At 35.8% G+C, this 14,038-nt stretch overlaps 1 protein-coding gene across 4 annotated transcripts; it reads left to right on the top strand.

Moving 5' to 3' along the window:
- Positions 1-2,508: 2,508 nt before the first annotated feature.
- Positions 2,509-12,866, top strand: LOC120069039 (cysteine-rich receptor-like protein kinase 29). 4 transcript variants are annotated; one of them, XM_039020700.1, is made up of 8 exons: positions 2,509-3,455; positions 3,548-3,679; positions 3,802-3,935; positions 4,021-4,231; positions 4,308-4,545; positions 4,633-4,789; positions 4,881-5,033; positions 12,683-12,866. In XM_039020700.1, the coding sequence occupies exons 1-8, from the start codon at positions 2,636-2,638 to the stop codon at positions 12,704-12,706; spliced, it is 1,869 nt and encodes a 622-aa protein (XP_038876628.1). In that variant the 5' UTR covers positions 2,509-2,635; the 3' UTR covers positions 12,707-12,866. The 4 variants fall into 4 exon arrangements, with proteins under 4 accessions (XP_038876628.1, XP_038876629.1, XP_038876627.1 ...); XM_039020701.1 differs by lacking the exon at positions 12,683-12,866 and adding an exon at positions 8,381-8,403; XM_039020699.1 differs by lacking the exon at positions 12,683-12,866 and having other exon boundaries at positions 3,808-3,935; positions 4,881-5,345.
- Positions 12,867-14,038: the final 1,172 nt, after the last annotated feature.

Raw genomic sequence — 14,038 nt, 5'->3', positions numbered from 1 at the left:
ACCAACTCAACTCAACTCAACTCTCTACTTTTATCACATACCAAACACACTCTTAAAGTTCATACGACAAAAATGAAGTCTTCTAAGTCGTCGTTTTTTTTTTTTTTTTTGTTCATAAATTTTCTCGTACATTAATTGATTTTCTTAGAGAAATTGTGGTGATGACCAGTTCAAGGTCCCAGTTGTGGAAAATATCTAATTGAAAGGAAATTGTAATGGGACCAAAAATAAAATAGGAGGATATTTACAAATCTAACCATGATTTTTAAAATCTGTATATATAGCAAAAAATTATAAATATGATTCCCGTTTTTTTATTATTTCAGTTTTAAATTTATATATATAGCAAAAATTTTAAATATGTATCAACAAATGTATCTGATATTGTTTATATTTTGTATAGCTGATATACTTTATATAAATTGTGTCAAGGTGAAATTTTATTTCATTTTTTTTATTTTGTTTTGATATGAAGTTATTTTCATTCTATTAATTTTGATTTTGATGATCTTATTTAGGCTTTGAGGTTGGTTTTCTTATGTATTCAACTTTTTAAAATTTACTTTTAATTGCATTAACTATGTCACCTAATTTGCTAAACATAAAATATATCAATTAATACTTTATACTTTTGAAAAATTGGATATGATTTTGATGACATGACAATTACATTTGATTTGATATATCAATTGTATAATGTTATATTTCATATTTTGTCGTATATCATTCAAAATATGATATGTTTAAAGTTTTAACATTTGGTATTTAAATTTTATATCAATACTAATAATGTGCATGTCAAGTATACCATAGTGTATCAATAGTATATCATCATTCATTCAAAATGAAATATTAAATAATACATTGCATTATCAGTAATTTATCAGCGTTCATTCAAAATTCATTTAATTTTTACAGTGATGAATCATTAGTATATCGGCAGTTATTCAAAATTCATTTCAAGTATATCTTTGGAGTATCAATAGTATATCGATCAATTACACTCACTTTAAATTAAATTTGAAATATAATACGGGTGTATTAATAGTATATTAGTGTGAACTCAAAATTTATTCTAAGTATAATGATGGAATATCATTAGTGTACCATACTAAACATTATATTTTTTCATGTATATCAATACTACTCGTTAAAAATTCAATTTCAACATTGTGTATCAATTGGTTATCAACATTAAAAAAAAAAAAAAAAAAAAAACTCGAAATATATTTTATTTAAAAAGAAGAAGAAAGAAGAGTTTTTTTTTTTTTTTTTTTTTTTTGTTATAGTTCATTTCATTTTGATTATTGTACTTAAAAGTTTGCTGAGTTTAGAAGTTTACCTTACGAATTTTGTGTTTAATACATATTTAAATTTTTAATTTTGTATCTAATAAATCTCTAAACAAGAATTTTAGAGGTAGAACTTAAAAGTTTAGAAGGTAACAATTTCATTTTTTGTTTTTAGCTTTTGAAAATTAATCATTTCTTAGGATAATTTACATTTTCTTAAGTATAAGGGTTAAATTCTTAGTTAAATTCTAAAAACAAAAACAAGTTTTTAAAAGCTACTTTTTTTTTTTAGTTTTCAAAATTTGAGATGGTTTTTTAAATCATCAATAAAAAGTTCTTAACAAATTAAGAAATTTGGAGATGGAAGTAGTGTCTATAGGCCTAATTTTTAAAAACAAAAACAAAAAATCAAATGATTACCGATCGAGACCTTCATTTTTTGTTTTTCATTTGAAAATTAAATCTATTTTCTCTCATTTGTTTATAAATGGTTTGCATCTTTCTTAAGCACAATAGTTGAACTTTGTCAAATTTAAAAAACTATTTTTTTTAGTTTGTAAAATTTGGCTTGATTTTTGAAAACATTGATAAATGATAGATAACTTAGCAATAAATTTAAATGCGAAAGAAGTTAAGGGGAAATAGGTGTTAGTAGGTTTAATTTTCAAAATACTAAAAATCAAAAACCAAATTTTTACCAAATGAGACCTAAATATTTCATTTTGGTCTAGAACTTTATAAAATGCATGTTCTAGTCTCTAAATCTTCAAAAATAACTATTTCTATCCTTAAAGTTTCATAATGTCTATTTTAGACCCTAAACTTTTAAAAACTAACTATGTTTTTTTTTTTAATCTTTTGTTATATTATGTTTTACCCAAAATTATCTTCTTCAACATGGTTTGATTTCGATATATGCTCACGTTAACAAATTATTGCATAAGGTTTGTTTTCAAATATAGTAAAATGAATAAAAATTTTACAAATATAAGAAAATATAAAATTTATTAGTGATATAAACTGACAAATGTCTATAAGTGTCTATGATTGATAGACTGTAACATTTATTATGTTTAAAAATATTTTCTAACGGTTTTATAGTTAAAACAATTTCAAAAAATGAAAATAAAGGAAAGGACCATGCTGTATGATCTTTTTTTTTTCTTTAAACAAAATTTTAGGGCTGAAGCAAATATTTAAAAGTTTAGGGACTTTATTTTTGAGAAAAAATAAGGGACTCAAATGTAAACGTCTGTTTATTTATTATTGTTATATGTTAGTCTCTGAAGGAATGGCGTGGCCTCACAATTTGAAGATTATGTGAATTGTGAAGCAACAAAACAATGACTGATTCAAGAATTGTTTGTTCAACCACTCTGAGTTTGTTGCTGTTGGCACTGATTGGCCATCCTCTGGCATTTGCTCAGCCCAGATTTTTGCGCTATAAATGCGTGGACGGAGGCTATAACAACCGCACAACTGACGGCGCCGCCTACAAAGCCAATCTGAATCACCTCTTCTCCACCCTCACCACCGACCATCAAATTGACTATGGCTTCTACAACTTCTCTTACGGTGCCGGCGAAAACAGAGCAAACGTCATCGGACTCTGCAGAGGGGACATTTCGGTGGAAACTTGCCGGAAATGCCTCAACGACTCCACAGATCTTCTCCCTGTGCGCTGTCCGACCCAAAGGGAAGCGATTGGATGGCACGAAAATTGCATGCTCCGCTACTCCGACCGCCCCATCCTCGGCTCCATGGAACTTTCACCGTCTATTCTTGTGGGGCATCCGTTCAATGCGTCGAATCCGGAAGGGTTCACTCAGGCGGCTAGGAAGCTGATTTTGAGTCTCATAGACCAGGCCTCCGCCGGCGATTCCCGTGTAAAATTTTCGACTGGGAACATAACTCTTCCAAATTTGCCAACAATTTATGCTTTCGCCCAGTGCACCCCGGATTTGTCCCAGCGGCAGTGCAACGAGTGCTTCGTTGGGGCTCTGCCTAAAATCCATGAGTGCTGTGATGGAAAACTTGAGGCCAGAGTTCTTACGCCCAGTTGTCAATTTCGATATGGGGCTTACTCTGTCACTCAATCGCCGCCGTCAACATCCCTGTTGCCTTCCCCTGTTCCTCCTCTTCTTAACAAAAGTACCCACCATGGTAATTCTATTTCCACTTCCCATTAATTTGAATATCTCCGTCCTTCCCTCTTTACCCTTTTAACTACTATGCTGAGATACTCTGTTTTTCAGGAAATAAAAATAAAACCTCAGAAACTTTCATAGCTGTGGTTGTGCCAATTGCCCTCGTTGTAGTTTTATCACTGACGATTATCATCTACATGGGCCTAAGAAAAAGTAGTCCAAAACCCGATGAAGAAGAATGTAAGCTAATTAAATTAGATTTAATTTTCAATTAAACCAGCCGCCGCAGGGTGAAACGGAGTGTTTAAAAGGTCATTCCAAATGAGTCTCAAGTTTCCATCCATTTATCTTATGTTTTGAAGCGACAGGTCCAACTGAGGAAGAAACGACGACAATGGGGTTATTGCAGTTCGATTTCGACTCCATTAAAATGGCAACAGATGAATTTTCAGATGAAAATAAAGTTGGGGAAGGTGGGTTTGGATCTGTTTACAAGGTAATTAATGATAAGGTTTTAGTTTTATGGCAGGTCATGGTTTTCTTTTTTCTTTTTTTCATTTGGGTTGTGATTCCATTAACAGGGAAAGCTTCCAAACGGACGAATCGTTGCGGTGAAACGGCTGTCTCAAGCTTCAAGGCAGGGAGTTATTGAGTTTAAGAACGAACTCCTTTTGGTATCTAAGCTTCACCATCGAAATTTAGTTAAGCTTTTGGGCTTCTCCTTCAAAGAAAATGAAAAGTCTCTCATTTATGAGTTTTTGTACAATGGAAGTCTTCAAAATTTCATTTTCGGTAATATCATTCTTCTTTCTTTCCTATGTGCTTGTGTTGCTTTTTTCTTTCCAACGATTAACCTTTTAGTATGTAGATCCTCTCAAGCGCCAAAGTTTAGATTGGGCAACACGCTATAAAATTATAGAAGACATTGTTCGAGGACTTATCTATCTTCATGAAGACTCCCGAATCAAAATTATTCATCGAAACTTGAAAGCTAGTAACATTTTATTAGATGTTGAGATGAATGCTAAAATTTCAGATTTTGGTATTGCAAGATTATTCGCATCTGAACAAACACAGACCAATACATCTACCATAATTGGCACTTGGTAAGTACTTGAGCTATTATATACATAAACAATTGTTTATATTAAGTCTCCTACAACTAACTCTTGACAATATTTGCTAAATTTCAGTGGGTATATGGCTCCTGAATACATAAGACATGGCTATCTCTCATCAAAGTCAGATGTCTTTAGCTTCGGTGTTTTACTTTTAGAGATTGTGACTGGACAAAAAAATAACCGAATTCTTAGCAACGTTGATAATATAGAAGACCCACTTATAAGCTATGTAAGTGCAACATTTTATTTTCCTGGAAGAAAAATGTCATTGATCTCTAAATTAGAAGTTGTAATAATATGAATTGAGTTGCTATATGTAGGCATGGAGAAATTGGAGGGAGGGAACACCATTGAATATTGTAGATCCTTCTATTGAAGTTCAAAGGGAGATAAGAAATAAAGTGACACGATGCATTCATATCGGGTTACTTTGCATTCAAGAAAAGGTGGATGAAAGACCAAAAATGACTACGGTACTTCTCATGCTTAACGGTGACTTGACTAATTTTCCAAATCCCTCCCAACCTTCTTTCTTTATGAATGATAGAACTCAACACAACCGCTCTTAGCCGATGAAAGATCATCTATCAATCATAATGGTATAAATTAAATGTTTTCATTAATGTTGAAAGATGACTTATATATGTTGGCTTGATAAATGTTCTATTTTAAAATTTCTCGTTTTTCTCCTCACTCTCAATTTTTTACTAAACTACTGTGTTTTGTAAATAAAATACCATCACGTTTACAAGATATGCCAACATGAGCATATAGTTGAGTGATAATTTCTATTGATTCATTTATTTGAGATTGGAGATACAAAATCTTCATACTCCAGAAACAAAGTATGTATCTCTCTTATACAAAATCTTCATACTCCACAATTGTTGAATCGAAAAGAAACAAAATATATATCTCCCTATTAAAAGTAGAACTTGTTAATTGTTTAGTACTCACTAATAATGAGATGTCAAAATTTTAATTATTGAAAGAAAAAAAATTAGTATTATGAATATTATAATAATATATAGGTGCAATTAGTATTATGAATATTATAATAATATATAGGTGCCCATTACTTAGTGTCTCAAAGCCATGGGTCACCCTTCATCTTCTCCATGTGCCTTATAATTATTCATGCTTGGTGTCCATGTAAGTCCACATCTTACTTGCTACTTTGCCTATCAATAGTGGCATTTGGTGGATCTTAAAATTATACATACGTTGGTGAGAATTCCACTTCAAAATTCTACTAATTTACAATTTTATAATTTTAGTTATTTTACGTTTTTAGTTATTTTATTTTATATATTTAATATTATTATATTATATTTTCTCCATATTCGTATTCTCGTTATGCTCCTCAATTTCACAATAAATGCAAATATATGGTGTAACATATACAAATATTTTATTTTTTAAAACTACAATATTATAAGTAAAACAAAAAAAAAACTCACAAATTAAATTATTTATACAATGACTATAAGCCTCCTAAATTTTAAAATTTACCATAATCAATATAGTATATGAAAAATATTTGATGTTATAGGAGAAAAAAAATGTTAGCCAAGAGAACAAATAAAATAACGTTAAGTTATTTTTATATGTTATTTTATTTCTCTAGTTTTTCGGTAAAAAGGTTTTACTTTAGAGAAATTATTTAAAATGATAAAACTGCTAAAAATATTTACAAGTAATAGTAAAATATCACAGTTTATCTGTGATAGACCACGATAAACAGCGATAGACTTGTGTCCAACCTTATCCATATACTATAAACCATTTAGGTTATTACTTAAACATGATCCACCTGTATGTCACAACATACACGTTTAAGCTACATAATATAACCTTGGATCTTAATTTATTGGATTGAGTTAATGCACATATAATATAACGATTATTTTATTAATAACAATTTGTTTATACAAGTTTACAAACTACGAGAATAAAGAGATTTAGGACACCAATCCCAACGTTCTCGTACTTGTTCTAAAGTTAGTAGAGTGGAGTGTACAATACAATTAAAGTACACAATACAATAAACTAGAGCATACACTATACCAGTAACATCTCCCACTTGCCTTAGACAATGTGTTGCATATTCCCTGGACCTAAACTTTCTAGATAACCCTCAAACGCTTTAGCCGTAAGAGCTTTTGTATACAGATCAACAACTTTGTGCTTCTAAGCTATCTTCATGACTATTACGTCACCTCGTTGCACAATCTCCCAGATCAAGTGATATTTCCTCTCGATGTGTTTGGCTCTCTTATGACTCTTATGTTCCTTTGAATTTGCCACAACGCCATTATTATCACAATAAAGTGTGATTCAAAAAAGAAATATTTGGAACGACTTCCAAATCAGTAAGGAAGTTCTTCAACCAAACAGCTTCCTTAGTAGCTCTCCCAAGCAGCTAGGTATTCAGCTTCTCTTATGGAGTCCGCAATGCATCCTTGTTTGATCGTTTGCTAAACTATAGCTCCTCCATTAAGAGTAACACTGACCCTGATGTAGATTTCCTAGAATCCCTATCAGTTTAAAAGTCAGAGTTCATTGTTATGTAAGGATCAAATCCTTAGCTTCGTACACAAGCATATAGTCCCCCGTTCTCTATAGATACTTGAGGATTATTTTGACCGCTTTTTAGTGATCTAATCCTAGACTAGAATGATATCTACTGACAATCCCTACTGCATAGCAAATGTCATGTCTAGTACATATCATTGTTTACATAATGCTGCCAACAGCCGATGCTTAGGGAATCCATCTCATTTCCTCTACCTCCTAAGGAGTCTTAGAACATTGTTCCTTAAACAAGAATATTCTATGCCTGAAAGGTAATAAAGCCTTTTTGAAATATGCATTGAATATCTGAAAAACATCTTGTCAATATACGATGCCTGAGACAAGGTTAGTATTTTGTTCTTACGATCCATGATGATCTGGATCCCTAGAACACATTGCACCTCACCCAAATATTTCATGTGGAATTGGGCAACTAGCCATTTCTTTACATCTATTAGTAATGATCATTCCCATTGAGTGAGATATCATCCACATACAACACAAGGAAAACTACTAAATTGTTGATGATTTTCTTGTAAACACAAGGCTCATCAACATTCTAATCAAAGCCATAAAATTTGATCGCAGTATAAGATCTTATATTCCAAGATCAAGATGCTTGTTTCAATCCATAAATAAACCGATTAAGCTTGCAAACCCTTTCCTCTTGACTTTGCTCAATGAATTCCTCTGGTTGATTCGCATAAATGGCCTCTTCAATTTTTATTCAAAAATTAGTCTTGACATCCATTTCCATATCTCATAGCCATAACATGTGGCCATAGACAAGAGAATTCGAATAGACGTTAACATGAAAAGAGGTGAGAAAGTTTCTTCATTGTCTACTCCCTCAACCTAGGTATAACCATTTTCCACTAGCCTACCTTTAAAGGTTTGTACCTTTCCATTTGCAACCTCTCCCAGATAGAATTGAAGTACATAGGCTCCATTTCTTGATTCATGGATTTAATCCATTCATCCTTGTCAACATCTTCCATTGCTTGTTTATAAGACAATGGATCATCAACCTCATCATCAGATACGATGTCTTGGGCTTCTATTAAACCCATGTTGTAACACTCCAAAATCTAGGTAAGATTTAAATTAATTCGTGCATTTGAGTCTTTATTTTATTTAAAGGCCAAGGTTTAAGATTTCTTTTTTTTTTTAAATAATTAATTAAGTGGTTGTTTTACCCTTTCCTAAAAAGAGGTAGGGTTAAGCGTTTGGTAATTGTTTTAAATAGGGTCCTTAGGAAACGTGCAGCAGGAAAAAAAAATAAAGAACAGGAAAAAGGAAAACCCTTTTTCTTCCTCTTCTCTTCCACAGCCATCCACCGCCCTCCAAAGGTTTTTTTTTTACATTTTCCTTTCCGGCCGATCGACTGCTTCCAACTGCGTGAGGAGCACCGCAGGTCCAGTCGCTTGCAGTCGTGCCTCATCTTCGCCGTTGACCGAGTCCGTATTCGCCAGCCGTCATTCTTCCCTTTCCGTTGACCAAAAGCCGCCATCGATCGCGAACTAGCTGTGCCCAAACTGGTCCGTCGACCCAAAGCGGCGATTGACCAACCAAAGTCGCAAACCGAAGCTACGTCCTTCTCTCCGGACCACGTCGTCCTCCCCATCCGCTAGTCGTTAGTCTAAACCCAACGTCGTCCGTCAATCTTGGAGTGGCCGGCTCTGGTTACAATCAGATCATGGTGGTTCCATCCGATCTTTCTGTTTGGGGTAAGTTTCGGTTCCTTTTAGTAGCCCATCGTCATTTGGTATTCTTGGGCCAAAAGCTAATTTTTACCCAAGGAATTTGTGGTTGGTTTCAGGAACTTGTGGTGGTGAAGGAACTTTCCAAGCGGCGTGAGGGTTCGTTTTGGGAAATATCCTGAGGTAAGTGGTTTATTACCAGTTTGCCCTCAATCCCAAGCATGCGTTACGTATTGATTCCTAGGTTGGAATAAAATGTTTTGATAAGCCTGCTGGTCAGAGGGGAAAATTTTGAAGGTTTACGCATAGGTCACTGTATGTCATTGCAAAGTTTGATGGATGGGTAATATATGATAGAGTTTGATGGATGGGCAAATCGTGAACTGTTGGATGATATTGGCACGATTTATGGCCTTGTTTGCATGCTTATGTCTGTTTTCAGATTTTAGTGTCTATTAGTGGCATGATTTATGGCCTTTGTTGCATGCTTATGTCTGTTTCAGATTTTAGTGACTGTTAATGTTGCCATTGGGCTACGCACATCGCATGTTATGAAGCCTTCGAGTCCACACCCTATGCTTATGTACGGTGTGCTTTCTGAGACCACCACTTATGTTTATGTTGGTGACTTTTGGGTCACTACTTATGAAAGTGTGCCTTCAGGTTCGCCCTTATGCTTTTGCCTATGATGCCCTTGTGCACTTTGGTCCAATGGAAAGACTAACAGATCACTGAGTGGGCCCAGTAGTGGGCCGCTTACTAAGTATATTTTTATACTCACCATTTTCTTTTCATGTTTCTCAGGTAAGGTGAACGATAGACCGGTGCATGACAAGAGAGATCTGTTGACCTGGCCAATTTGGACGATTTACTACTTCCACACTTCGGTGTCATGTATTGGAGTCTGTTTTAGAAGTTAGGCGTTTTAGACTCTTATGAAATATTCATTGATTTTATTATTTGATTATTTAATTGTTATTCATTTTAAAGTTGAGTTAAGGGTACCCCAAACTTTTATTATTATTATTATTATTTATTTATGTTTTCTCACCTTTGCTTATTTGAGCATTATTTAAATTAAATAAAAATTTCATCTCTTTTATTTATTTATTAAATATGTGTTATATATACTATATATATATATATATATATATATTGCTAAGTCTATGCATGCATAAAGTAGCATCCTAGAAACATATTAGAAAGCAGGGTCGTTCCAGTTGGTATCAGAGCCTAAGTTTTAGGTTCTGTGATTGACTTAGATCGTGAGTCCAACTTATTCCTTATAGCCACAAATGAATCTTTCGTCATCGCCAGGTATGTTGTTTAAAGTCCTTTAGGGAAATATGTATGAAATCTTACTTGTTGTACAGTCGTTTGATGGCTTACCCTGCTAGCGTTTATTAAAGCATTGCGTGTGGTTACCAGGTATGGCACCACGAACTAGAGGAAGGGGCAGTCGAGGTAAGAAAGTAGTTAGGGAATGGGACCCTGACATGTAAGAACCTGAGGTGCAAAGTCAAGAGGTGTGGGACCCGCCACCTCATGACCCTTTTGGGTCAACTTGGCAAAAGGTTAAACCAAGAAGCGGGCCTCGAGCTTCGATTGTGACCCCGCCAGGACCGTCATCCTCAGAAATTCCAGTAGAATATACGGCTATGGCTACAACTATTGGGAATGTCGTCACACAGGCCGTAGTAGGACAACTAAGAGGTATGGTGGCCGAGCAGATAGCTCAGCACGCTCAGTCACAACAGGCACCATCCTCGTCAATCTTGTTACCACCAGTTCAGAATCAAGATAGGGCCACGAATCGAATTCTGGCAGACCCTTCTTTGGAGGCCGGATACCTATGGGACTTCAAGAAGTATGATCCCCCATCGTTTAACGGGTCCTTGAAAGACCCCACAAATATAGAATTGTGGTTGTCCACTGTGGAGGGGATTTTTCAGTATAAGAGGTGTCTAGAGGAGCAGAAACTGCAATATGCCACTTTCATTCTCATCGATAATGCCAAGCGCTGGTGGTGCTCAGCTGAGAGAATGATAGAAGTCAGTGGAGGGCAAGCCACGTGGGACCAATTCAAGGAGTAGTTTTACGAGAAGTACTTCTCTACTCACGTGAGGTACAACAAGCAGGTTGAGTTCATGAATCTAAAGCAGGAGACCATGACAGTAGAAGAGTATGAGGAGAAGTTTGACAAATTGTCTTTTTTCACCCCTGATCTAGTATCTACTGAAGCAAAGAGAGCTAAAAGGTTTGTGCAAGGACTCCGAGATGGGGTGCGAGGTATTGTGCAAGCTCTGAAGCCTCCCATCTACACCACAGCTTTCCGAGCGGTAGCACGTGTGGGTTGTCCTTTGGGGATAGAGTTCTTAAAGTCCTTGACGGAGGAACGACCCCCGACCAGAAGAGGAAAGTTGAACAGAAAGCTCCAAGACCTTCGCAGAAGGTTCAGAGTACAAGCAAGTCGGTAGCGCATGCCCAATGGCAGGCTACTACTTCAGGAGGAGTTTGGAGGGAAAGACCAGTGTGCAAGTCATGTGGGAAGCGTCATTGGGGACGTTGTCTAAATGGCACGGGGACTTGTTTCAGATGTAAGCAAACAGGGCATACGGTGGACCAATGTTCTAGTAGTAGTTTCGGATATGCGGGGAGTCAGCCCCCGAGTTTACATCAGGGTAGTTCAAGTCGATAATAGTAGCAGGGTCAGGTCTATGCCACCAGTCATTGGAAAGCTGAGCATTCAGGAACAATAGTAACAGGTACGCTCCCAATCTTGGGGCACTATACCTTGGCATTGTTTGACTTTGGCTCGTCGCACTCTTTCATTTCGTCGTTATTCGTAAAGCATGCTATGTTATTTTTAGAACTCTTGAGTTATGTTTTATCAGTGTCTACACCGTCAGGAGAAATTGTGATAGCAAGTGAAAAGTTAAAAGCGTGTCAGTTGGAAATAGCAAATCGCACCCTTGATGTAACTCTAATAGTATTAGATATACGTGACTTTGATGTAATTCTGGGCATGGATTGGTTGGCTGCCAACCATGCTAGTATAGACTATTCTCGTAAGGAGGTGAATTTTAACCCCCCATGGAAGCCAGTATTAAGTTCAAGAAGGCCGAGACAGTAGTTTTACCCAAGGTGATTTCAGCGGTAAAGGCCAAGAGGTTGATTAACCAAGGTGTCTGAAGTATCTTGGCTAGCGTAGTTGACATAAGAGAAACCAAAATTGCTCTAACCTCTGAGCTAGTTGTGAGGGATTATCCCGATGTATTTTCGGAACAACTTCCAAGATTGCCTCCACCAAGGGAGATTGATTTTGCGATCAAACTGGAGTCGGGCACTAGTCCTATATCCAAAGCTCCGTATAGAATGACTCCGACAGAAATGAAAGAACTGAAAGTCCAATTACAGGAACTGCTTGATAAAGGGTTCATGCGACCCAATGTTTCTCTGTGGGGTGCACCAGTGTTGTTTATGAAGAAAAAGGATGGATCATTACGTTTATGCATAGACTACAGGGAGTTGAATAAGGTGACCATCAACAACAAGTACCCGCTTCCGGATCGATGACCTGTTTAACCAGCTACATGGTGCTACTGTATTTTCCAAGATTGATCTATGGTCAGGTTACCATCAGCTGAGGATTAGGGACAGTGATATTCCGAAGACTGCGTTCTGATAACTGGTAGAAATACAAGGTATTAAAGCTCAAATTATTAAAATAATGGGAGAAAACGATGGTAAGATAGGCAATATTACGATTGAATACAACAAACTAAAAGAAAATTGCGATCGTTGATGCTCATCACATAAAAATAGTTAAATTGTGTTATTCTGTGCAGGTACAATGCGATGGTGCCGTTTGAGTTTGCGATCCAAGGGCATAATGCGATGGCACGTTTGAGTTTGCGATCATGATTGCATAAAGACTTTACATAAAGGCGACAGCATAATATGATGGGACATAAAGCTGATAACGGTCAATTCGAAAATACAGTTGACGGCTGTTGAAAGACCATACTGTTGCAAATACATTGAACTTTTGGTGATTATTAGACGACGCTACAGGGTATGAAAATTAATGCTGCCCATCCATGCAATCATTAGTGAGAAGAACTGTTTTGCATGAGAAGTCTATAAATACCCAATTCTACCAAACCAAAAAGAAGCACGTGAAGAAGCAAGGCGAAGCCGAGGGAAGGGAATTCTTGAGAAGAAATTAATTTTCGAAGAGGTTGAGAGGCTGATAGAAATAGCACAACGGAAAGGCACCCAACCCTTGTGACAGTAAGATTCTACAATTCGGGAAAGAGTTGAAGTGATAAGAGCAGTGTAAAAAGCTAGAGGAAGCAAGACATTGCTTACTTGGCTTGATACTTCTTGCACACTTTATTGTTTTGTACTCAAACACTTTATTTGCAAAATTGAAAACTTCATTTCAATTTATGTTCGGTCTCTCCACACCATGCATGAGTAAGTAAATTTGTGAATGGGTTGAGAAGTACTTAGCTGGCATGACTTAAGCTATGCACTTTATGCGATTATCTTGTCTTATGTATGCTTCATTCATCATTTGGAGTACTTGAGAGAGTAGTCTGAAGAAAGAATCTAGGCTTGAGAGAGTCAAATTTGATCGCATAAGCAAGAGTAGAGACTTAGAAATAAGTTATATCTGCTACATTCCATACACATTGCTGCATCCTAGAAATAGGAGATGTGGCATTATGCATTGAGAAATGTAGTGCTTAATATTTATGTATAGCATGATCGCATGACTTGTACAAAATCTTAAGAAATGCAAGCTAAATCTCTTCTCAACCCCTTCATCGTGTACTTGTTACAACACCACCCTTTCATCGCTCCACATTTAATTCCATCGCATTAGAAAATCTAAATTAAATCACCATCTACTTTTTTATCTCAATTGCAATAGGATCAAAGAAACCGTCGCATATCTATTTAGTAATCTCTGCGTTCGACCCTGGACTTACCAGGACCCTAAGAAGGCTTATACTTGGGCTTTGTTAGGAAAACTTGCATGATCATCGCATCCACACATCCTTACATCATATGATAAATCAACGCATCAAGCTTTTGGTGTCGTTGCCAGAGATTATGGTATAGATTACACTAACATTAAACCTCTTTGATCTTTGCAAGGTTCGACATGAAGCCAGTAATGTTACAAATGATACAAA

The sequence above is a fragment of the Benincasa hispida genome, unplaced genomic scaffold (assembly GCF_009727055.1).
Source record: "Benincasa hispida cultivar B227 unplaced genomic scaffold, ASM972705v1 Contig182, whole genome shotgun sequence".
NCBI lineage: Eukaryota > Viridiplantae > Streptophyta > Magnoliopsida > Cucurbitales > Cucurbitaceae > Benincasa > Benincasa hispida.
This window is presented reverse-complemented; position numbering and strand designations above follow the sequence as displayed.

Bases quoted from the DNA above. Each gene is read 5' to 3' on its own strand.
- LOC120069039 (XM_039020698.1), top strand. From the start codon at position 2,636: ATGACTGATTCAAGAATTGTTTGTTCAACCACTCTGAGTTTGTTGCTG. The intron at 3,680-3,801 runs GTAAGCTAATTA...TATGTTTTGAAG, and splicing joins AAAACCCGATGAAGAAGAAT to CGACAGGTCCAACTGAGGAA. The intron at 3,936-4,020 runs GTAATTAATGAT...TTCCATTAACAG, and splicing joins GGTTTGGATCTGTTTACAAG to GGAAAGCTTCCAAACGGACG.